This window comes from Octopus bimaculoides, chromosome 2, assembly GCF_046866305.1.
Source record: "Octopus bimaculoides isolate indiv1 chromosome 2, ASM4686630v1, whole genome shotgun sequence".
Lineage (NCBI taxonomy): Eukaryota > Metazoa > Mollusca > Cephalopoda > Octopoda > Octopodidae > Octopus > Octopus bimaculoides.
The window spans coordinates 152,546,872-152,573,622 of record NC_142929.1 but is presented as its reverse complement, the minus strand read 5'-3'; the positions used below and the strand labels follow the sequence as shown (position 1 = coordinate 152,573,622).

General features: G+C 36.0%; 1 protein-coding gene across 2 annotated transcripts in view; it reads left to right on the top strand.

Moving 5' to 3' along the window:
• Window positions 1-26,751, top strand: part of LOC106874334 (major facilitator superfamily domain-containing protein 12) — a 71,671-nt gene that overhangs the window by 20,105 nt on the left and 24,815 nt on the right. For both annotated transcript variants that reach the window (XM_014922036.3, XM_052965666.2), the window contains exons 2-5: window positions 5,457-5,767; window positions 16,131-16,338; window positions 24,363-24,471; window positions 25,810-25,992. In XM_014922036.3, the coding sequence (XP_014777522.1) occupies window positions 5,457-5,767; window positions 16,131-16,338; window positions 24,363-24,471; window positions 25,810-25,992 (811 nt within the window). The remainder of the gene's footprint in view (window positions 1-5,456; window positions 5,768-16,130; window positions 16,339-24,362; window positions 24,472-25,809; window positions 25,993-26,751) is intronic.

Below are 26,751 nucleotides of genomic sequence, written 5' to 3'. Positions count from 1 at the left end.
AATTGTTAAAATATGCCTCAACTTAATATGCTTTTGTTAATAATTAATACTTTATCAACTGAATATAACCAATTGGTATTTAACAAAGGATTTTTTTCTGTTAATTTTTTTTTTTTATCTTTGTACATACTTGTTTTTAGTTGTGTTTGTCCATACATATTATTTTATAAGCTTTTGTGTAGGTGTGCAATTGCTGTCTACCAAAAGTTGACAGAATATTTCTGTGCTCTTGCTTTAAAACCTTGCATTTTTGTTTTGTTAATTAGTTTCGGGTGATGCTGCATTGGCAGAATCATTAGAACAGTGCTTTGTAGTATTTAGTTATGGTGCTTTACTTTTTGAGATCTAATCCTGCAAAGATCCACTCTATCTTTCATCCTTCCAAGGTCAATAAAATAAAGTACACTCAAGTGTTGGTACTGATTTAATAGACCCCTCCTCCTCCTTAAAAAAATTGTGGCCTTATACCAATTTCAAAGTCATTAATTATCCAAAGAACGTTAATGCCCACTGCATTTTACAGACTTTCTCAGATATGTAAAGTCAATGCAGATGAGGAATAAGAAGGTTATTTTATGGTGGAGAAAAATGATTCAGCAAAATATTTGGTAGGATTTGGTAGGAATACCAAGAGTAAGAAAACTAACTGTTGATTTGGGGCTGAGTGAGGAGGTGTTTCTTTGATAGGTATAATGATTGGTTTGGTACTGCTGAAGGAGACTTAGTTATCTTCTTTCTATGGGAGTAAGTTTTTCAAGGTCTCTATTCATGGAAGTAGAGTAGATTTTCTGTGTAGATGACACAAAAATACAAAAGGCTAAACAGAAGTGAAGGATAGTATTATATGCAAGGAAGCAATCAGAAAATTTTTTAATCAAGAGATGTGATGCCAATACAGGTGGGCAATTCGCATCTTAGACCTGGCTGAGTATTTTCTTGGTATTGAGAGCATTAAGATTATTTTGTAAAAGTTCATAAAAGTCAGAGATCACTGGAATGTGGCAGTAGAGAGCAGCCAAACTGATTGTACACAAACTATACAGTTAGTTATTGAGATGACAAAGAGACATTAAGGTAATAATGGATAAGGTTGCTTATGATTGTCTTCATCACCTATGAAGTTACAAGGTGATGTACTAAATGTTGTATGCAAAAAATTCCACATTTAAAATTTCCTTCTTAGTTCCAGAAAGGAAACAAAAACCTAGCAGCAACTGTTAGTTACTCAAAGAAAAAGAGATAACATCATTTGTCCTTTTCTTTGAGATGCATTCAATTCATCACACATTAACTTCTTCCTTTGTTTAGGTGCCATGTTCAGAATGTAGGACGCAAGCGACCATGTCCTGCCACAATTCTCTGTTCTTTGTTTTCAGTAACAATTCGACTTTGTGATGTTTAATGACTTTTTCTTACAACCAGTTTGTCAAGCTTGACATCCATATCATCCTTTTCTTTCTTCTGCTTCTTTTCCTTTCAATCTTTCCTCTTTCCTCATCACATGACCAAGAAATCTCAGTTGCTTGGCCCTTATCTTACAAAGCAGTTTCTTATTTATTGCAGTCCAGGTCATCGCTTCTTCATTAGACACTTTGTTCATGTTATCCTCGATATCCTCCTTAAGAACCACATTTCACAGCTCCCCAAGCACCTTTTCATTTCTGATGTTATAGACCATGCCTTACTTCCATACATAACACAGGGTAGACAATAGACAACAGTTCAATATATGGATCTTGGTCTTGATGCTCAGAGTACGGTTTCTTAAGATGCTATACAGCTTTGAGAATGCATACTTTGCCAGCACTATTCATCTCTTAATCTCTTTCACACATCTTGCATCTTCTGTGATCAAAGTTCCAAGGGAGCTGAAGGGTGATATCTGTTTAACAATTTGTGTGTTCACTTTCAGCATGCACTTTGGGCATTCCTTCTTTGTCACCACCATACACTCTGTCTTCTTGCAATTTATGAACAGACCCTTCCTCTCACTTTCTCTGACCACTATATCCACATTAACTTATTTATCGAAATTTAGAGCATTAGCCCATTTTAGTTATTTCCCTTAGCTCATTTTATTTTCAGGTTTTGGTAGGAAGTGGTTGTCAGTATCAGTATGATTCCACTTAAGTGTGGAGCTCTATTGTGTGTCTCCATAGTGACAGAAGGAATTTGGTGAGGATAGAAGCTAACTCTAAAATATACTGCTTAGTTGTTTTAAATAATTAATACCTATTCAAAAAAAAAAAAAAAAAAAAATTTATAATTAACATCTTTTATATGCATTTTTTATTTCAATCTTTCTAGTTCTGTATAATTGCATATAATATTTTTTTTTCAAATCCTTTTGTTGCCATATTTCTTTCAGACTACATTGCTTCTGTTTCAATTAATTTTGAAAATACTGAAGAATTTAATAAAATAACTTTGTCATTATTACGCTGCTGCTTGAGACATAAAAAGCATAAACATTTTGATGGGAGGTTATAGTTTAGATTACTTTAAAGCAACAAGTTTGTATGAGAGAACCAGGAGCAATTTCAGGTGCTTTGGTAGTTAATAGAGTGGAAGTATCATGTCTGGTTGCCCTGTTGAATTGCAGATATCATGTTGGGCTGTTGGGCTTGATTAGAAAGATTAGAGAAAGCTACAGTGATCAAAGAAAGTATGTGTGTTACTACTTTAATTGAATTTTAGTTGTTTTAAATAATTGTTGTTTGTTGGCACTCCGTCGCTTACGATGTTGAGGGTTCCAGTTGATCTGATCAACGGAACAGCCTGCTCGTGAAATTAACGTGCAAGTGGCTGAGCACTCCACAGAAACGTGTACCTTTAGCATAGTTCTCGGGGATATTCAGCATGACACAGTGTGACAAGGCTGACCCTTTGAATTACAGGCACAACAGAAACAAGAAGTAAGAGTGAGAGAAAGTTGTGGTGAAAGAGTACAGCAGGGTTCGCCACCATCCCCTGCTGGAGCCTCGTGGAGCTTGAGGTGTTTTCGCTCAATAAACAGTCACAACGCCCGATCTGGGAATCAAAACCGTGATCCTATGACTGCGAGTCCACTGCCCTAACCACTGGGCCATTGCGCCTCCACTTTAAATAATTATAAACACTTTTTATAATTAACATCTTTTATATGCATTTTTTATTTCAATCTTTCTAGTTCTGTATAACTGCATATAATATTTTGTAGTAATATTACCCTTAAAGTATGGCATTCTTTTTATCAGATTTGTAATTATTTCTGTCATTGTGTAATTTTTAATTGGATTCATTATATTTCATATAGTTATGTCTGAAAATTTGTAGGTAAATGTGTGGGTGTATGGTTAAGAAGTTTGCTTCCCAACTACATGGTTTTGTATTCAGTCGCACTGCATGGTACCTTGGGTAAGTGTCTACTACAATAAGTGTGAACTAACCAAGGCCTTGTAAGTGGATTTAGTTGATGGAAGCTGAACGCCATATATATATATATATATAAATGTGTGTGTGTGTGTTTGTCCTTCACTACTGCCTGACAACTGGTGTTAGTTTGTTTACATCCTGTAACTTAGCAGTTCAGCAAAAAGATCCCAATAGAATAAGTACTATGATTAGGGTGAAAAGGTAAGTACTGGGATTGGTTTGTTCAACTAAACCCTTCGAAGTGGTACCCCAGCGTGGCTGCAATCCAATGACTGAAACTCAGCTTGAAGAATCCATCTGGCAATTCTTTCTAGCAATATTTTAATCACATGTCCATTGTGACCTCTCAGTGTAGAGAAGTAGCAGCTTGACCTTGGGAGACTACCTTATTTCTAAGCTATGCATCCTGTCAAGTAACATTACTTCAGAGATCCTTGGAGAAACCCCATTTCAGACACCTGTGTATAAAGTCACATATATACATAAAACTCTCATAAAAAAATATGTGATAAGACCGACAATTTCAACAGAACCTGTTCAACATTTTCTATCCATTCAGTTTTATCTTGTAAGGCTTGAGTGAACTCAAAGCTATGATAAAAAATACATGTCCAAAATGCTACAAAGTGGGATTAAAATCAGATCTCATGATAATGAAATGAACTCCTCAACCACTTGGCCATGCTTGCACACATGTACGCACACACATTCATGCACATGTGCATACACACGCACACACACACACACACACACACACACACACACACACACACTTACACTTATACTCATACTCACACACACATTCTTTTGTAGTCAATTAGATATTGCAGGTGTTACTTTTTAATTATTCCAATATGGGAATCTTTATAGAAATCCTTATTTAGTTTTTTCACACACTCTACACAAGCAGACACTGCCTTACTGTAGACTGTTATATCTTACTATCATCATCATTACCATGAACAGAACAGCTTACTGTCTTTATGAACTTTAATCTTGTACTGTTGGTAGCAGAGGTTTTCACAAATGATTGAGGAACTCCCAATATTTCAACATCTGACCAAAATATTCTTTCACCCAGTGTCCCTGAACCTCAATCATAGATGCTTTATCATCTAACATTTACCATTCATCACATATTCAAATTGATGTAATTTGTCTCTCCAATCTATGTCTTCATTCTACTTAGGGATCATAATTCTGTTAGTGCTTTTAATATACAAACATCTTTTTGTCTACTAGGACAACAGCATTGCAGATCTATCCCATCATAAACTCATTCCATTGTGGTCCATCTTGATAATCTACTTCAATGGTTCTCAACCAGGATCCATATGACTCTTGGAGTGGGGTGGGAGAGTGCATTTAAGACTTTGTAGTTTAAATTTATCTGCAATAAATTGGTTATATTTCTACAGTGTGAAGGCGTATGGCTCAGTGGTTAGAGTGTCGAGCTTACAATCGTGAGGTTGTGAGTTCGAATCCTGGACCAGGCTACGTGTTGTGCTCTTGAGCAAGACACTTTATTTCATGTTGCTCCAGTTCACTCAGCTGTAGAAATGAGTCGCGACGTCACAGGTGCCAAGCTGTATCGGCCCTTGCCTTTCCCTTGGATAACATTGGTGGCGTGGAGAGGGGAGGCTGGTATGCATGGGCGACTGCTGGTCTTCCATAAACAACCTTGCCCGGACTTGTGCCTGGGAGGGTAACTTTCTAGATGCAATCTCATGGTCAGTCATGACCAAACGGGGTCTTATTTCTACAATACACAAAATATCTTAACAGTTTCTTTTTATACAATTCCTAATATTTAATTATAAAAATATAATGGGATTTTTTTAAACATTGGATAGCTATGGGGCTCTACCTGAGTAAAATAAGAATCAAAGGGGTCCATAAGCAAAAAATTTACTCCATATACATATGTTTCATTAACAGCAACAATCATGCTATTTTTTTTTTTTTGTATTATATCTAGACCCTTTTTTGTAGTTTGGTTGCTTGTGTATAATCTTATCTTTTCTTTTTTTTTTCTTTTCCAGGTCAGTAAACTCTGCCCTAAATGGCCATTCAACAAGCACCAATAACCAGACTCAAGATGACGGCATGCCCTTTATCAGAAAACTTACCTTTGGTTGTGGGCATGTATTTAATGATTTGGCTGCATCCATGTGGTTCTCTTATTTATTAATTTACTTCAACAAAGTACTGAACTTTAATAGTGTTTTGGCTGGCTATCTCATGCTTGCAGGACAGATCTGTGATGGACTATCCACAACTTTTGTCGGAATTGAATCTGATCGAATAAATGGATGTTGTTTTTTAGGTAAAAGGAAATCCTGGCATCTAGTAGGTGGGTAGTTTTGTTTTTTAACATGGTTTATTTGTAAAAGAACTTTTTTTAACAGCAAAGCAAAAGATGAGAGCAAAAGTTTTAATAATATTAATAATAATAACAAAAGTGTTACTCATTATGTGACAGATTATGTTGGGAGTATACTTTTGCTACTACATATCAAGTGATGTTATATAAATACAATAATTATTATTTTATTTGCATGTGTGGTAAGAAGCTTGCTTCCCAACTACATGGTTCTGAGTTCAGTCCCACTCTGTGGCACTTTGGGCAAGTGTCTTCTGTTATAGCCTCAGAGTAACCAAAGCCTTGTGAGTAGATTTGGTAGACAGAAACTGAAAGAAGCCCATTATGTAAGGGTGTTTGTGTGTATTCTTTGAGTCTGTGTTTGTCCCCCACCACCGCTTGACAAACAGTGCTGGTGTGTTTACATCCCTGTAACTTCGTGGTTTGGCATAAGAGATCAATAGAATAAGTACCGGGGTCGATTCATTTGACTAAAAATTCTTCAAGGCGGTGCCCCAGCATGGTCACAGTCTAACGACTGAAACAAGTAAAAGATAAAAGATACTACTAATATATTGGTTTCAAATTTTGGCACAAGGTCAGCAATTTTGGGGGAGGATTTAGATCAATTACACCAACTCCAGTGTTCAACTGGTACTTATTTTATCGACCCCAAAAGGATGAAAGGCAAAGTTGAACTGGGCAGAGTTAGAACTCAGAACATAAAGACAGACAAAATGTCACTAAACCTTTTACCCAGCATGCTAACGATTCTGCCAGCTCACTGCTTTAATACTAACAATATATTGAAATGAAACTAAATAGATTACTTGTTTGTATATTTGTTCTAAATGTACATTATCAGTTACAATAATACTGTTTAACTATCAGTTAATTAAAAATGTAACTTGAGCTGATATTATCAACAGTGATAAAAGCATATTCCAGCATTGCTAGTTATATAACTGGTAACCTTCTAATTAATTAATCAAGGAAGATAAATCCAATAAAATCAGTTATTTTCCTCTGGGATGAGGAGAAATCAGAGAGGGGGGGGGGGGGGGGGGGAACACTGCCAATTATATTAATAGCTAATATATAATTATATATTGTGATTATCTAGAGGAGTGGGATTGAGGTTTAAGTCATAACATAAAGAGACCTCTCTTAAGTTCATGAGTTAATTTAAAACAAAAAAGAAAATCCAACACGAAAATTATTATCACTTTCTCAAATATTTCTCCACTTTTACCAATTTATGCCAATCTCTTACAATTAAAAGACAATATCATCTTCAACAAAAGCAGTGAGCTGGCAGAAACATTAACATGCCGGGCAAAATGCTTAGCAGTATTTCATCTGTCTTTACATTCTGAATTCAAATTCTGCTGAGGTCGACTTTGCCTTTCATTCTTTCAAGGTCAATAAATTAAGTGCCAGTTATGCACAGGGGTTGATCTAATCGACTGGCCGCCTCTCCCAAAATTTCGGGCCTTGTGCCTAGAGAAGAAAAGAATATCATCTTCAACAAATTTTGTATAATAACCATAAACTGTGTCATTCTTAAGTTTTATTCTTTGGTTTTACATTTGTTTACAATGGAAGTTTGTCCTATGTATTTCATTACTCTTTTGATATCTGGAACAGTCAACATATTACATTTGATGTTATAATTTTATATCTAGTACTCATGTCCAGTAAGTATAAACAGATCTTTCATTGGTTTTGATGATGATTATTCCAGTTGTTCCATCAACCAAAGTACCTACTTGTTAAATTATAGTGTAAGTGGCTGAGTATTCCACAGAGGCAGCTCCCCTTTACATAATCTACCTGTAGACTCAGTGTCACAGTGTGTGACAAGGCTGGATCTTTTGAACTATAAGTACATCCTATCTGATGGGCTTCTGCACAGTTTACGTCTATCCAATTTCATTCACAAGGCTTAGGTCAACTTGAGGCCACAATGCAAGACACTTTTCTAAGATGCTACACTGTGGAGAACAAACCCAATGCATCATGATCATGAAGCAAACTTCTTAACCACTTGGTCATGTTTGCATCCAGACATAAATACACACAGACACTCACACAGACACATACACATGCAGATACATACAAACTTACACTGGTGATGTTTTATGATCGATTAAACATTGCAGATGTTACTTTTTTTAATTAATTATTCTGGCTAGTGAATTTTTGATATTATTACACAGATTGACATTAATAGTTTACTTTTCTATCTTATGGTTTATTGCCATTGTCACCACCATTTTAATAAACATTCTTCCATTACTGGCTTAAGTGAAGCAGACTATTCAAATTGCTTAACTGCTCAGTCATACCTGCATTCTCAATTAATATTCAGTTTCCTTTTTTCTATTTTGACAAGGCATCTCATTACTGTCAATATCTTAGGGCACATTATAAAGGATATATGATTAATCATAGCAAAAGATTGTCTGTCATACCAGAAGAATAATATTGATGGAAAATCCTTGTCTGCTCATGTTAGCTCATGGTAAAGCAGTAACAAATCAAAAATCTGCAACAACTTTTATGACCTGTACTCAAATTATGATATACTTATAGGGTGTCCAGTTTGTTACTTTGTATTTAATCTTATTCTAGTATTCTAGCTATAGATATTGCCCTTTTATCTTAAAATCTAGTACTAAAATCATGTCTCTATTTTTAAAATAGTTGGGAGTCTCAGTTTTTTGGACAATAAATGTCTTCCACATAGAATACATAAAAGCTTTATTGTTTGGTGATATTGAAAATAATTTTAGTGAGTATAATGATTATATTATGCTGTTGACCCTTTTGCATCAATGTGTCTGTGTGTGTATTGTCATCTTTTCTGAAATACCATGAAGTAAGAATAATTCAAGAAACAAGTCAATTTAAAATAGGCTTTAATTCACTAAAAGTTTTAATAGAACTGTCAGGAATAACCATTTACAAAGTATTTTTAGCAAAGTAGTAGACAGCAGCTGCAGAAATTTAAGATCTTAACAGTTTCCTTTACTAGAAAATCCTAGAATTATCACATTCTTCTCTGTGAAAACAAACAAAATTACCTATGCGCAATATTATTAGGGTATTATTTGTGACCAAATGGATAAATCATTTAGACAATTGCTCAAAATAATTATTTTTCAAGCATAACCAAATCTTTTAGCTGGTCTTCTGTTGAGAGTAGAGCATTTAACACAAAGTCACTAGAAGATTCAATTTGTTTGATCCAGTTGTTGTGTATGTACTTTGTCATTTTAATGTTGTCCACTGAATACAGAAGATTTTGTATCCAAATAGATTGTACCGGCCTTGTAATGCCAAGGTGGCAAAGAGGCTTCTAGAATTCTAAGAAGTTACTCTGTAAAGCAATACCTTATAAGTCTCATAATAGTACATATGCAGTTGTGTTAAGAAATTCAGGATGATGTAAAATTTTGTAACAGAATGGTATGACTTTTAATTGCCTTGATATTTCACAACCTTAATCTGAGTTTTGAATTTTAAACTGAACACATTTCAGATTTCTGATCAGTGAGTTAAATCTTCTCTCTCAGAGAAAGTGGTGTCCCTTTTTCACAGCTTCAGTTATTATAAAAACCTCTTTATTTTGCAATGATTTTTCTTGGCAGAATTTTCTGGTTGAGAAAAGAATGCTACTGGCCTACTGTTTTGACTAAGAGTAACCCCACTTGTAGCTCCATAGTAAATAACATACAAGGGGCTGCTGAAAAGTTCTTGGCTTTGGGTAAAAGAAAATACAGGCAGATCAGTCATGATTTTAGTTAACATATTCCCCTCTCCGATTCACACAGTTATTGCACCAGTCCTTCAGTTTTTCTAAGCCCTGTAAAAGAACTCAGAAGGTTGGGCCTCCAATCAGGCCTTTCACAATACCCTTAAAGTCAGGAATTTTTCAGCACCCCCTCGTATGTTTACTTACTTTATTCTTGACAGACTCTATGGTAACTGTTTTTAGGTTATTGATTACTGTTAGCTTCTTCTGAGGGCAGAGCCTGAGCATTAATTAGACAAGGACATGGAAATTTCCTTCAATGAAGTTGAGCATATGAGATCTGAATACAATCCGTTATGGCCAATATGATAACCTAAGATGCAGATAAATTCAATAAAAATTTGCATTTATCATATTAAATAAAGTCAATTATACTAGACAAAAATTATTCATAGCTCTATTCCTATATGCAAAAGCTTTATTAACTGATCAAGTAGACTTGAGTAAACTATACTATACTGATGAAGCCTAATAGACAGAAACATGATCATAGTTTTTCCTTGCCTGTAGACAGAGATCAGAATTTCTTTACCCTAACAGGTAAATTACCTTTGAGAGCTTGCCTTTTAATTTCTTGCAAATATCTATTTTTTTTCATTGAGAATCACTAGTAACTGATGGTTACTAAGAGGGAAATTTCAATTAAGATGTTTTTTGTACCATGGCATTCAGTGCATCTCCCTTTTACTTATTTATCCAAATTAATGGCATTGACTCATTTGAGATATTTCCCTTAGCTTATCTTCTTTTTTAAAACATCCAGTCATGTGTCTTGCTCATTATTTCACTTCACAATGTAATTTAATACCTTAACCTCATATTCCCTACTCCTTACGGACACATACATAATCATGCACAAGCACAATCTGATAAACACACACACACACACACACACACACACACATGATTGCTGAAAAACCAGTTAGATTTTAAACGAGGAACAATAGCTGTAATGGGCAGAAGAGTTTGTGTGTGTGTGTAAGAAATTAAAATGACAAGGGAAAGAAGAAATTACATCATGAACTTCATTAGCTTACAACTGTTTCTGCTATAAGATACAATACGGGTGACTAGACCATAACCCACACCACCAGATATTTTAAGCATCTCAGCAATGATTATAGATGGGCCGGGGGGGGGGGGGGTTATTGTGCATTTCTGATCACAATCAGAAGTAGTGGGGGAGCATCATAGCCATAAGTTGAGGTATGAATAATTCACCTCTGGAAACATGGGTGTTTCATTCGACATCCTTAAACAACCCTTAATCAGGGTCTATTTGAGTGGGATGGGCTACTCAACCAGAAGAAAATTCTAACAGGGCCCCACCTGCAAAGTCATGTGCTGTTTATCTTGATATGAGACCACCAGGTCGTGCACATATGGTTGTGATGTATGTACCTAATGTACCCTTACCAGATGGGTAGTTATGCTGGGTATATTGGGCTTCATATATTTGTACCCCAGTGTCACTCTGATGACATGTGCTGCTCTCTCACTCAGTAATAATAATAATGATGATAATGGTTTCAAATTTTGGCACAGGACCAGCAGGTTTTGAGGGAGGGGCACTTATTTTGTGAACCCTGGAAAGATAAAAAGTAAAGTCATCCTTGGCAGAATTTGGACTCATAATGTATGATGAATGAAATGTTGGTAAGCATTTTGTCGAAAGTGCTAATGACTCTGCCACCTCACTGCAATAATAATAATAATGATGGACTCTCCGTCAAAGATGACATATGAGCATTCAGCTTTTGCCAAATGACCTACACAAATGATTTGCTTATAGTGATCAAATGTTCATGCCACACATTAGCTCACTCTCTCCATCAGACAGAATATTCACGACATTCAACATGGACATGAATATATGGTTCACTATAGAACATCCTGACAACACTGGATCCCTATCGCTACTTGATTTCCAACTGAAAATAACGGAAGGAGAGATCCACACCGAGTTCTACAGGAAAGCAGCCAGTAGAGATATGTTTGTCCTGTACAATTCAGCCCTTCCACTCGGTTCCAAAATAGGAGACACCAGAAAACCCAGAAAACACAGCAACACATGCTTCATTAAAATACCCCATTTTAGTGAGAGGATAACTACAGCCATCTGAAGAGCCATAAGAAGAGAAGGGCTAGACATACAACTAGCCCACTCCGGCCCCTCTCTGAGAAGACACCTAGCAAAGAAACGAGCAAGGGACAGCAATCAATGCACACTAACTAACTGCCCCATCCGTGACACAGGTTTATACCAACAGGTAAATGTTGTGTATAGAATACAATGTAACAAATGCAACAAGTTCTATATGGGTAACACAAGACCGTTACACATTCGCATCAAAATACATCTGAACATGAGAGCCTCCTCCAGAAAACATCTAGACAGATACCAGAACACTGACAAAAACATAACAGTCATAAGTGAGACCAATGAAAGAAATTTGGGTAATTTAAGAATTAAGGAAGCTACCCTCATAAACAGACTAGGGCCCCAAATTAACAACAGGCTAAATATATTATTTAGCTACATCTGGATGCGTGTAGGTTCATTTTTGATAACATGCTCATGTATTATAAAAAAACAAAACTGCATGTAGGCACAGAAGTGGCTATATCGTAAGTAGCTTGCTTACAAACCACATGGTTCCAGGTTTAGTCCCACTGCATGGTACCTTGGGCAAGTGTCTTCTGCTATAGCCCAGGGCCAGCCAAAGCCTTGTGAGTGGATTTGGTAGACTGAAACTGAAAGAAACCTGTCGTATATATATATATATATATATATATATATATATATATATGTGTGTGTGTGTATGTATGTATGTATATATGTACATGTGTGTTTGTTCCCCCACCATCACTTGACAATCGATGGTGGTGTGTCTACATCCCCATAACTTAGCAGTTCGGCAAAAGAGAACAATAGAATAAGTACTAGGCTTACAAAGAATAAGTCCTGGGGTCGATTTGTTCTACTAAAGACAGTACTCCAGCATGGCTGCAGTCAAATGACTGAAACAAAAATAAAGAGTATAATGCATAACTTAAAAGCAGTGCTGTGGATGTGCCAACACACACAAGTTTGAGACATGGCCACCCTCACGCACTTCTCATGAGGAATTCCGGAAGGAGCTTTGTGAGACCACTGCAGAGACACTTCCAGAAAAAAAAATTGCAGTAACCTTTGGAAAACCAATTATAACAGAGTGACTCGACCAATTCCTAGTGATATTTGAAGGAATTTTTGTATTCTGAAATATTATATCATATCAGACTATGGATAATTAAATTATAACAGTTATTATAGTCCACTCTGCATTGTTGTGCCATTCAAGACATGTTATATTTTAATAATAATAATCCTTTCTACCATAGGCACATGGCCTGAAATTTTGGAGGAGGAAGAAATGCTGCAAAGCAGCTTACCATGAAGAATTTTATACTAAATGCTAAAAGTAAATTTAAAATAATGAAACATATTCCTTAAAGATAATTTAAGATTAACATATTTCTATATACTGACACCAATTTTTAACAGCCTATCACTAAAAAATTGTATTTCCCATAGTAAAAGTGTATAACAGTTTTGATGCTAATCTTCCTGAAACAGTCAAAATTTATTGAAACAAAGCTTGTGTATTTCAAAAGAAATATTTTAACAAAAGGGTTAATATAATATTAATGGTTGATACCATCACATATTTATAAAACTAAAAATAGAAATAATAGGAAATGAATCTAGTAAAGTAAAAAAAATTTCAAGTAAAACCTAAAATTTAGAGATGTTAACATAAACTTAACAATGGCTTCAGTTTTAATAAATAGGAAAGAAAACAAAATCCTATTGTTGTCAGAGAGATGAGTTCTATATGCAGGAAAAGCACAAGTGGAAATTCATCTGGAGTACCCAGCATTCTGACTATTCTTCCAAAAAACATTTTATTAATCAGATTAAGTGATATATATATCTTGCAAGTGAAATTTTAGACATTTCAACGAAATTTACTTAGCATAACAACAAAATCTAATGTTTTTGATGGTAACATGCATTTCTAGAGATAAAAATTAATTTTGAGGTCTACAGTATTTCTCCTGTAGTTTATCTCTTGGTTTTGGTAAGGGTTATTGTGATTTTCTGATAATTCAAACCAAATGCGTGTTTGTTTTTTTAATCTGTTGTGAAATATATCTACTAGATCAAGAAGATAATAAACATATGTTGTTTCTCATGATGTATCATGTTTGCTATTGGGAGGCATAATAGTTCTATGGATAAAATACTGGCTGTGAGTGCCATCTCAAGTCATTTACATTATACAATGAAGATTCAAAGTTTAAAAAATAACTGTTTTAACTAAATAGTAGATTTAGTGTTTATTGTCCCAATTCATTGTGAAATATTTCAATCTGCCCTTCTTCCAGGGTAAATTTTCCTTTCTACATTCCCACAGTATTCATCTTTTTACTTCTTCTGAATCCTCCTTTTTAAAATTTCATCCCAACCAACTTCAGCCATTAACCTCCCCTCTTCAGTGGCAAATCATGCTTTCTATTCTTTATTAGAAACCTTTCTCTCTTACACATGTCTACTTTTATCCAATGATCAATTATATATCTTCCATTCTTCAATGGATCTTTTCTCTCAACCTAAACTTAAATCTCTGTACAAATACTTCAGGTACTTTTCTTTTTTATCATAGCTGTTTATGAGAAATATATCTAATAGAAAAGAAAGGATCATCAGAACAAATAAGATGTCATAAATTTGCTCAGCCAGAGATGATTTGGGGTTAAAGAAATGGAACTGGTTATATCAATACCCTCTCTCAGCAGTACTTCACAGTTTCTGTCAATGATGCCCCATAGTCCCTATTGACAATTCTCCCTAACAGTCTCTACCAGCAACGCTTCACAGCCTCTTCTAGTGACATTTTACAGCCTCTGCTGGTCACATTTCACAGCCTCTGACTGCAACACTCTGCATTCTCTAGAGTGTTGGGCATGTTATAGAACCTATCATAAGTTTTAGAAATACTTTCAAATTGTTAAGATTTAAAATGTTCACCTTCATTTAACTCTTTACTGAATAAAAGATCAAGTGTTAACGTGTTAACCACTAAAGTGTAAATCGTTAAAAATGCTCTGCCTCTAAAAAAAGTCATATTTCTATCAAACAGTATAAAATAACTTTACATACCAGCTAGAAAACTTTAATCTAGCTAGTCCCTTAAATTTCACAGTGTTAAAATTAAATTTTCCCAAACAAGCACCATACTGCTTTAAAATAGAAGTGAGGCCAACAGTTTTAATTCCTAAATCCTCGAATGGTTATAGCTGGAAATCCCAATTGAATGCACTTTTTAATTGATACCTTCTGTGCTTAAATTAATCCTGAATCTTTATTTTTAATAAATAATATTAGGCATTACTAATACCAATTTGAAACAAAAATTAACTGACTTTTATTGTTTCTCTTTTCTCTTTCAAATTCTCAAGAACGCTTTCTCCATGTAGAATATAAAATTAATTGCAGGCTACCATAGAGAATGCACCTTTAGGAAATGTCTTCATGTTGTTTTGTTAATTGCCAAATCAGTGAATTTTCCACACCAAAATTATACATTCTTCAAGGACTAAGAGAGGTGACAAAGGACCAAGATATCTGGCACCTTGCTGTACACAAAAAGACCTATCCTCCACAGCAGAAGTGTTAATGCCACCCCTCCTGCTGAAGAGGATTGGTCTGCAAGACCCCTGTGCTAGAACCACATAAAAAGCACCTGTGCCAGCACCACATAATAGAACCCATGCTGGTGCTATGTAAAAGCACCTGTGCAGATGCCATGTCAAAAAGCACCCAGCACACTCTGTAAAGTAAGCTGGCATTAGGAAGGGCATCCAGCCATAGAAGCCAAGCTAAATCAGGCTGGAAACTGGTGTAGCTCCCTTGCTTGCCAGTTCTGGCCAAATCATCCAACCCATACCAGCATGAAAAATGGATGTTAAAGGAGGAGGAGGAGGAGTATATAGTCTGATAGTTGTGTACTATGTTTTTCTGAGATCTAATATGGCCAAAGCATGTTTCACATTGTCACCATACTTCCCAAATACCAACCTCACTCACTTGTCCTCTACATATGTCCATTTAATCTTTTATTAACTGTAATGTCAGGGGTTTTCTCTTTTGTTCTTTTTTATAGGAATTTTTATTAACACCAATGACTTTTCTTCAGTTGTAATTGCAATTGGTTAAAACATATTTTCACTCTTAGTAGCTTGCACTTAGCTATATATATACTTTATGCAGAAGTCACCCTTATGAAAATTTCCAATGTTATTTTAACAAACACATCTTTAAACTACAATAATTAACACATCTTTTAACCACAATAATTAGCACATCTTTTAACCTGTTATAATAGTTGGTATAATTGCTATAATAATAGATTAACATAAATTAACACAATTTCTTTTAACTTAAAGTTAAGCCTTTATTTATTAAAACTTTGGTTTTTTCTCTTAATCTAGGTACTTTCTGTGTTCTTTTGAGCTTTCCTTTTATCTTCAATCCCTGCATTACTTGTGAAAATGAGCCAGATTCCATACAACTAATATACTACATATCCTTCATCCTGGTATTTCAATTTGGTTGGGCAAATGTTCAGATTTCCCATCTGTCTCTCATCCCAGAATTGACCAGAAACAAACATGAACGTGTGTCACTGAACAGTATACGGTAAGGTTCTATTTTTATATTGGCAGCAAGAATTTTTCAGATTGCAAAGAAAATGATGCATATACATACATGTATGTATACATTAATGTATGTATACATATACATACATATAAGTATACATTAATACACGCATTTAAACAGACATTTATGCATACACACATTTATACATTGTCCAACAGTAAGTTGTTGATCCATTTAGTCACTTCTCTTCAGAGAAAGGTATCAACATCACTACTCCCCATTTTTACTTTCCTTATAATTTTAATGTTTCATATCTGTAAAAGACATTTTATTTTCCTTTGTGAAATATTCTTCTTGTTTCTGTTTTCCTGGCATTTGTACATATGGCTACAGCTGCCCATTGGTGCTTGTACCCTGTGTGTGGGTGTGTGTTTGTGTACATGCTTGAGTTTGTGAGTTGTGTGTGTTTCTGTGTGTCGAACATTACAATGCACACAATACTTGATACTACCCACTCATCAGAGCCTATAAGAGAGGAAGATCCAGCTGATACATTGAGACCGTTTGAACTAAGAAGGGTCCCTTGAATATCTAAAGGTCCCCTCAATTAAAGAGAAATGTAAAAATTTTACACTTCCATTCTGTTCCATTATTTTACAAAGATTATCAAACATGTTATCTATTTAGGCATATCCCTTCACATCTCACATGCAACAAAACTTCAGTGTCCCAAGTCCCACAAGTGGCTTGTTGCTGCTGCTGTTTGAGCAAAATCAAGGCTTACAAGCCTGGGAAATCTCATCCACTCTTTGAAACTGGGTTAGAATTCACACAGCCTGTAAGCTTTCTTGCTTCTCAAACAGCACCTAGTTCTTTTGGTTCCTTACCAAAACAAATCTCAACCAACTTTACAGAGGTCTTATTTTCTTCTCTGCTAAACACTGGTAGTTCTGTAAACCCTAAACCCATGTAGAAAGTCTCCACCTTTACTGCAGCTTTGCATCCAACTCCACGCTAGATATTCTTGGTCTGTCAATCACAAATTTACCCCCCCCCCCATTCCACTCCACTAGATTCCTCCACTTCCACATACACATGTACCAGGTGTGGAGATACCACTAATTACTTTAAAGAAACAAGTCTACCAGTCCTAACAATGTCCTCTACCAACTCATTATACTTAAGCATTGTGTCTCAAAACTTGAACCATAAAAACCCCACACTCTACTCTCTTTCACACACACACACGCGCATCCTGTTGTGTTGACATGCAACTTATGTAGCTACAGGCATTGCTATCATGCTGATATTATTACTGTTGTTGGCAGTTATTTATTCAAAAGTTGTTGAGTTGGTAGTGGTGATGCTGTTGATTGTACTGGTTTTAGTGTTGGTAATAAGTGGAGGTTTGTTGTTGGTGGTGATCATTATATTTATCATCATTTAATGTCCATTTTCCATGCCATCATGGTTTTGATGGTTTGACTGGAGCTGGTAAGGCCAGTGGGCTGCATCAGGCTCTTTTGTCTGTTCTTGCAAGGTTTCTATGGCTAGATGACCTTCCTAAAGCCAACCACTTTACAGAATGTACTGGGTGCTTGTCATGTGACACTATCACCAGTGCTTTTAACATGGCACCAACACCAGTGCTTTTAACATGGCACTAACACAAGTGCTTATTATGTGGCACCAACACTAATGATTTTAATGTGGCATCAGCCCCAGTGCTTTTAACATGGAATTCAGCACCTGTGCTTTTAACATGGCACCAGCACAAGTGCTTTTTATGTGGCACCAGCGCTAGTGCTTTTCACAAGGCAACAATAATAGTGCTTTTTACATGGCACTAGCTCTGGCATCAATTCTGCTGTGGTGAACAGGTCTTGAGTTTTGCAAGGAGCCAGATATCTTAGTCCTATGTCATCTCCTTCATAAGGTGCAATGTTTAGAGATTGGCCTTCAGCACTTCATCTCATGTCTCCCTGGGTCTCCATCTTCCACTACTTCCATCCATTTTAAGTGATCAGTACTTCTTTATGCAACTGTCTACATCGATATGCATCACATAACCAATCCAATACAGTCTTCTCTCTTGCACAATGCATCTAATTCCTCTTATACCTAACTTTTCTCTCAACACACTAGCGCTCTGTCGCATATGTACACTGACATCACACATCTAGTAGAGCATACTAGCTTCATTCCTTTCTAGCCTTCATATGTCTTCTGCATTCAGAGCCTACCTCTCACTACCATGTAGCAATGCCTTTTGTATACATGAATACTGTTCTAGTTAATTGTATTGTTTACTGTTTAATTCCAAGTCAATTTTCATAGACTAAAATCAAAGACATTTCATTCAGCATCTAAACTACACAAGAATACCACATCTCATGAGTGTTATTTTAGAGGAAGTTGCTTATATTGTTCAGACTACTGTTGTTGTTGGTCAAGGATTGGTGAGTTGGTAATGGTGTTGGTTGTATTGGTTTGGGTATTGATATTAGTTGTGTTGGTGATGATGATTGACAGTGGTGCTGGTGAAGGTCGATTTAGATAAATAGGTTGGTAGAAAGATAAATATTCTGAGTTCAAATTCCGCCGAGGTCGACTTTGCCTTTCATCCTTTCGGGGTCGATTAACTAAGTACCAGTTACACACTGGGGTCGATATAATCGATTTAATCCCTTTGTCTGTCCTTCTTTGTCCCCTCTGTGTGTAGCCCCTTGTGGGCAGTAAAGAAATAAGAAAGATAAATATTCACCATGATCCAAGAAAATATACACAAACACATAAATATTCACTGTAAAAAATTCTACCTTACATTCAGTAAGTGTTTATAGCAATGCATGTACAAACACTTGCATACTTACACACACACACACACACACACACACACACACACACACATGCATGTGCGTGCACACACACACACACACATGCATGTGCGTGCACACACACACACACACACACACACAATATATATGTGTGGGTATGTATCAGGATTACAGTTTTTCAAATTGTGAACTATACTTTGATCTTAGTTAAATTTAGAGAGAAGCAACCATTTAGCTAAGAAGAAAGTGTAGCTTTTAAATACTTAAAATTTATCAAAGTTTCTGTAAGAACAAAATTACAAACTATATCCTGAAATTAGTAGTCCTACTTTACAGTTCCTGTAAGTACGAAATCCTGTAATTTGAGATAGCCTTATCACAACAGGGGAGTGCTTCTACTTATTATTAATTACTGAATCACATGCCATGAGCATCATAAAATAGCTTGTGTGTGAGGTATTTTTCTGATAAGCTTCAAAGCATGCAAGCAAACTTTTTTGGGATGATGATGATGATGATTATAAAGCAAATATAATGATGGTGAAGTGTATGCAGGTTGAAGCCTATTTGTATGTTTACGAGATCTGTCAATCACACATGCGAGCTTTCTTCTCAGATGCATAATGCTTCTGTCCCCCATACCAGGGTCTTGCCAGCCCACACCTTCCACACCTTCAGAGTTGGCACATTGAAAGGTAGGTCTAGTGAGATTGTTGAGATGCTTGAACAGAGACTTGTAGATTTGTGCTGCATCCAAGAAGTAAGATGGAGAGGAAGTACTGCTTGGTTCCTCACAGGCAAAGAACATAGGTATAAGATTTTCTGGGTAGGGAACACTGATGGGGTTGGGGGTGTGGGTATACTCCTTGATAATAAAGTAATCGAGGTAGTCAGAGTCTGTGATAGAATACTTAAGCTTAGACTAGTGCTACAACATGGATTAGCAACCATTCTCTCGGCCTGTGCTCCTCAGCCAGGGCTACCTGATGAATAGAAAGACTGATTTTATGACACCCTTTTGCAGACTACCTCTTCAACAAATGACAAGGACCTTCTCTTTGTGGCTGGCAACTTCAACGAGCATGTTGGACAACATTCAGGGAGCTTCCATGGTGCACATGGGGGAAATGGATTTGGTTCCCGCAATGAAAAGAGAAGCAGGCTGTTGGAGTTCTGTAATGCAAATGATCTTATGATCTGTAATACTCACTTCAGGAAACCTGCCAGTCACCTGTTCACCTACCAGTCTGGTGGGTACACTAGTCAGATTGACTACATTCTTGCCAGGAAATGAGAGACTTTTCCAGGCGAAGAATGCACCCTACAACATAGGTTAATAGTTAGCAACTTCAGGATCAGGGCTAAATGGCTGCCCAGAAGATGACCAGCATGGAAAAGAAGGATCTGGAAGCTTAAGGATCCTCTGAATGGGCAGAGATTTAGAGACGTATTACTTGAAGCTTTTGATGAAAAAGAGGAAGATTTAGCATCACACAATGTGGAGGATAACTGGAGGTTCCTACAGGACAACCTGTTGAAGGCTACTAACAAGATCTGTGGCTGATGCAAAGTCCCCTCTTGACCTAAGGTGACATGGTGGTGGAACAATGTTGTTGGCAGGGCCATTAGGGAAAAGAAACGGGTATGGAAGGACTGGAAGTGTGGTGGTAGCAGGGAACTGTATCAGATCACCAGAAGGGAAGCTAGAAGACCAGTTTACTTAGCCAGAGGGGAAGTAGATAAGAAAAAAATTGCCAATGTTCTGCATTGTGAGGACCAGAGGCTTGAAGTGTTTCATATTGCAAGACAGTGTGTGTGAGAAAATTGTGATGTCATAGGAGAGAAATGTGTTGGCATGGATGATAGTTCACTTGCATTTAATGATGCTGCAAAGAGAGAGATGCCTCTATGAAAAGTTGCTAAATGAAGAGAAAGAATGGAAGAAAGAGAGTCTGCCAAATGCCAACCCAACAGAGGGACTAGCTACTCAAATTGACAGTACCTTGGTAGAAAAAGCAATTAAGGGTATGAAGACAGGGAAAGCCTCCTGCCTATCAGGAATCACTGCTGAGATGCTTAAAATATCTGGCGGTGTAGTCTATAGTTAACCAGGTGATACAGGAAGGAGTCATACCCAATGACTGGTGTAGCAGTACCATAGTCAACTGCCAGCTGCAAGAGAAATTCCTAGTCAAAGATAAACCCCTGTACTTGGCTTTTGATGACATGGAGAAAGCCTTTGACAGGGTCCCCCAATCCCTTATCTGGTGATCAGTGTGGAAACTAGGGATAGATGTGTGGTTGGTGAGAGTTGTACGAGCCATGTACTGGGATGCTGTCAGTAAGGTGATAGTTTTAGGGTGTGGCAGATGCCCAGGTGCAATAAGCACTGAAGATGTACAAAAAACATTTCATCACATACCAGTGGCATGTAAAAAGCACCATTCAAGCGTGGCTAATGCCAGTGCCGCCTGACTGTCATCTGTGCCAGTGGCATGTAAACAGCACCATTTGACTGTGGCCGATGCCGGTGTCGCCTGACTGGCACATAAAAAGCACCATTTGAGCCTGGTCAATGCCAGTGTTACCTGCCAGTCCTCAGTCAAACCATCCAACTCATGCCAGTATGGAAAGCGGACATTAAATGATGATGATGATAATGATGAATTCATGGTGAAAACATTCATAATGTCCTTTGAAATTTCTTTTACCACAAATAACAGTGATATAATTAATTGCATTGAATCTGGGACAGATAAAGCAAATAATGTTAATGGGCAGCATAATTCCTTGTCTTGAAATTCAGAAATATGAACCCACATTTTACATTTGTAAAATATACATCAGCACATGTGTAGCTGTGTGGTAAGAACTTTAATTCCTGACTACATGGTTCTAGATTCAGTTCCAATGTGTAGCAGCAACTTTATCACTTGTTGAAATAAAAAACAATTACATAGCACATAATCTAACTGATATGTTTTGAGATGGAACCAATGAATTTTATCTTCATTTTGCTTGCTGTATCATCTTTAAATTTGAGCTTCATGGTGGATGATTTAATTTGTATATCAATACTTAGTTGACATCTGTTAAATTTATAATTATAATACAAAATACAGAATCAAAGATCATAATATTTCTATACTGAATATAATTTTGTTGTGGAAAGAAAACAGCTGGCACCAATATGTAAATCAGTTTGCCTTGTATATGTTCATATGCATTTTTTTTTTTTTAATGAATTAAACCATTTTATTGATCATCATGACAAGCAAAGTTGAAAGAACTGTAAAAAAAAAAATGCACTTAAAATGTTTAAAGAACTCAAGCTGTTACAGTATCAAAAGTAGATGCAAAGAAAAATCCTGTCTTTGGCTGGTAGTTTTTGTTCTGCTATGGGACAAAATCATTAGTTCAGACCTTGTACCTGACAGTACAGCATAAGTATTGAAGAGACTACATAGACATTTTCCAAATAAATCAAGAATTGTTCTGGCGCTATAAAAAGTTTAAGTTCTATTACTGAGACAAGTTAGTGGGACAAAATCTTCTCAAACTTAAACTATTTGCATATATAAAACAAATTCTTTGGAAACAAACTACGGAGATTATTTAAAACTGTAATTTGAGGATAGTTTTTCCAGTTTTATATAGTCATTAAAGAACAGCTGGTTTTTAATGAGAGCACTGAATGTTATTGATAATGTTACTGCAGACTTTGACAAGTATTACTGCAGACTTTGACAGTGGCGAATTAATCCTGTCTGAATACAGCTGTTATCATTCTGATTTGATGCCTAAGAGATACCTAAAGTGCTTCACATATTGGCTTAAAATATAGAATGGCCAGAATTTCAATTATGATCCATTCTGTATCAAAGACAATTAGGAAAGAGTAATTTATCAACTTCATCATTCACTATCAAGTTTAATTAAAACTGGCAAAGGTGTATAAAGGAAGGATACCAGACTGAGATCTAATAATTGATATTCAATAGAAAGCCCCCTACTTGTTAATTTAAAAAGATGATGAAGATGAAAATGACATACCAGACAGAATTGCTATTGCATAAACAGATCAAGAACAAAAAGAGCTACTTGGCAAATTACTTGCCTGAACATTATATATAAGCTCTACACCAACTGTCTCAAACATTTCTTGCAAGACCATTGCAAGTACATCAAGTTTAACCATCAATGATTTGATGAAGAAAGAGGTTGAAATAAGAATGTGGTTATGTACTAAACAACTTTTAATAAAGCTGTGGTGTTTGAAGTAAATTATGAACATTGTATAGAGCTTTCTTCTTCCAGCTTCAGGGGCATTCAAAAGCTATCATGGGCACTGCCCTTTCTTCTCTGACTTGATCATTAAAAAAACTGTAACTCTTCACTATTGTAGTTTTTCTAACTTTGCTTATGTTAGAGAGAAACCAAATCCTTTTTTATACGATAAATTCAAATAAGAAAAGGAAGAGACCTTACATAGTTGCAAAAATAGCTGTGTTGTTACATAGTTTGCTCTGTAACCATATGGTTCTAAATTTGATCTCATATTGAGCAAGTGTCTTCTACCTGTAGCCATAGACTGATTAATGCCTTTTAAGTGGAATTTGATTGATAGAAACTGTGGGAACCTGTCATATGTACATGTGTGTGTGTGTGTGTGTGTGTGTGAAAGAGAGAGAGAGCCCATCATCATTGTTTTTACATCTGCTTTTCTTTCTGGTATAGGTTGGGTGGCCTGGAGAAAAAGTAATGGCTAGTAGTACAAGGGAATAAATAGAATAGCGTATCAGATACCAACGGATATTTTCAGTCCCTCATTACTCAGTTTACTTCAAGGCACACATAAACTTACCTAAAATGTCATTCACAGACTTGAATAAGTCAACTTTCATTGTGTTATTTGGAGCAGTCCAAAGATGTAATTTGAATGAAATAACTCAATTATGGATTAAATCCAAATTCCAAAATTACTTCATTAGGACACTCTACATACATATTCTACTGACATTATTTATCATTATTATGGCCGGGTTCCAACCTGGACCACAGCAACAAAGTCCACCCACTACACTTCTCGGTCCAAAATCACTGTCTTGAGGTCCTGGATACATTTCAGGCCAGTGTTTGTAATCAAGTTGTCGATGTAAGTGTGACAATGTTTTTCTCTTCTTTCGTCACCATTATAAGTTTTTTTTAATTTTTCCTTTTTTTCAGTTATGCTTTTACAGTGCTATCAAATTTAGCAGTATATATTATATTTTGGATAATATTTAATATGAATGTTGGTGAGAAGTTAGGAAGAAAAGATAGTGGCAAGTTTGAGGTAAGACATATTTCTCTTTTAATCTCATTACTTTGTTACAGACTATTTCAATTGTTAGTGGCCTCATCAGCATCAATCATATGTTCATCACCTTAAAGACCATCAAAATCATATAACTTACCAGAGGATCCATCAGTGACTTACAAATGTAAGTCACTGATGGATCCTCTATGTGGCTTTTCAGCTTGCTAGAAATAAGAGTAAAATCACTATCAAATCATACTTTACTGTTTTAAAATTGAAGGACATATTGGATAATGTAATCCTAGATACTTTGTGTTGAAGAAAATAGATGTGTTTATGTTCGGAATACCTTTGATTGTAGCTTGCTTGAATAGGGCTGACCAGAGGCTAAACAAATCCACTTATAAAGTCAACAAATCTAGTTATGTAGTAATTTACATAATTCTATGTACTTGTCAGTGTCAAGCTGAGATTAATGTCAAAGACCCAGAGATAACTAGGAATTAAGATTTTAAAATATTCACGTGAAAATCAATACCAGCATATTTTAGTTTCAGAAGCAGTTGATGTTAAGTGAAACATTTTTGTTCAATTACATTCCAGAATAGAAATAAAACTCCAATGAGCTGAGGCTATGACATTTCCAGTTTCTGGTGATAACTATTTCTTTTGACTATAATTAATAATACTCTGAGGGAAAGGTATGAAAACCCATCTCTCCAATCCTTGAAATCCCTGCTACTAATTATGAACAGTACAGCAGCATTTAATGGACCAATCTGTTTATTAATAGATAAGCTTGTGAAGTATTCAATCAAAAACCCATAGGACCATTCCATTTACGTTCAGAGATTTGTTATCTCTTAGTCACACACCCTGACAGCTTCCATCAAATGAAGTACCAGTTTAGGACTGAATTCCCCTACTCCTAAATATATGGTCTTGTGCTTATGTTAGAAATCATTACTAACCCTTTAGCATTTAAACTGACCATATCTGGCCAAAATATTCTGCCTCTTTTATGTTCAAACTGGTCATATCCAACATCTCACACATACCCTACAATGTCATTCTAAAAATAAACAACCACATCATCAAAATTTTGAAGCTACAAGTCAGTGCTTGATTAATTCAAAACAATGTGAATAAATAAGCATTTCACTTGACAGAATAATTTGAATGCTAATGGGTTAATACAAAGTAATTACAAGTGAATATAACAGTGCATTTGTATTTTCATTAGCTACAAGATACAAGTTTAAAAAAAAGACTTAAATATTTGGAACCAATAAAAGAGAAATTCTCTTCACTTCCTTCTCTCATTTACATTTGTTATTTACAGATTTTCCATTTACAATGTTTCTTTATTTTCAGCTACTTGTATTTATAGTGACTGGAATTGGAGTATTTTTCTCCTTTATATTTCATACTTTCTCCCCAGAGAAAATGTACTCCACACCAGCTGTAACAGAAAGCCAGGAAAAAGACGGTTTATTGTCATGCACTCGAAGTATAATGACATGGAAAGACTGGTGGTATGAACCACAGTTTTACATGGTATATAGATCATTTTTTAACATATTCCTTATTCTCATCATTCTCTTACAAGGTGGTATCAAAAAGTTCCTGGACTAGTTCTGTAGCACACCAACAGATGGCAGCACATGATTGAGTGCACACTGAGAGCTGGTAGTGTGTCAAGTGACATTGCTGTGTTTACTTTGCAAGTTGTGAAATTTTTGTTTTTGCGACCATGTGTCTGCTGTAGTCTACTATTTTTGTCATGGACAGGATGTTGGAGCAAAGAGCCATCATAAAATTTTGCATTAAACTTGGAAAGTTTGCTACAGAGACATGAGCATGCTTCGGCAAGCTTGTGGTAATGAGGCAATGGGTCATACACAATGTTTCAAATGGGACGGACACTTCAAAAGCAGAAGACTGTCCTTGGAAGATGATGAGCAATCTGGAAGACCTGCCTCGAGTGTCACCCCTGGAAATATTGTATTGTGCATTGAGAATTAGTACCCCAGGGCCAGACCATCAATTGAGAGTTCTCTTGCAATGTTTTGAAGTGTTTGAAGGAGGACATTCAGCAAAAGTGACCAGATCTGTGGAGCGACAAGAATTGGATTCTTCATGACCACAATGCACCCTGTCACTGAGCTCTCCTCACTTCCACACCTGCCCCATTCACCAGATTTAGCACCTGTAGACTTCCATCTCTTCCCCAAGAGGAAAATGCAGCTCAAAGGTCACTGTTTTAACACCGCTGTCAAAATCAAAAGCAAATTACAGAAGGTCTTTGACTCACTT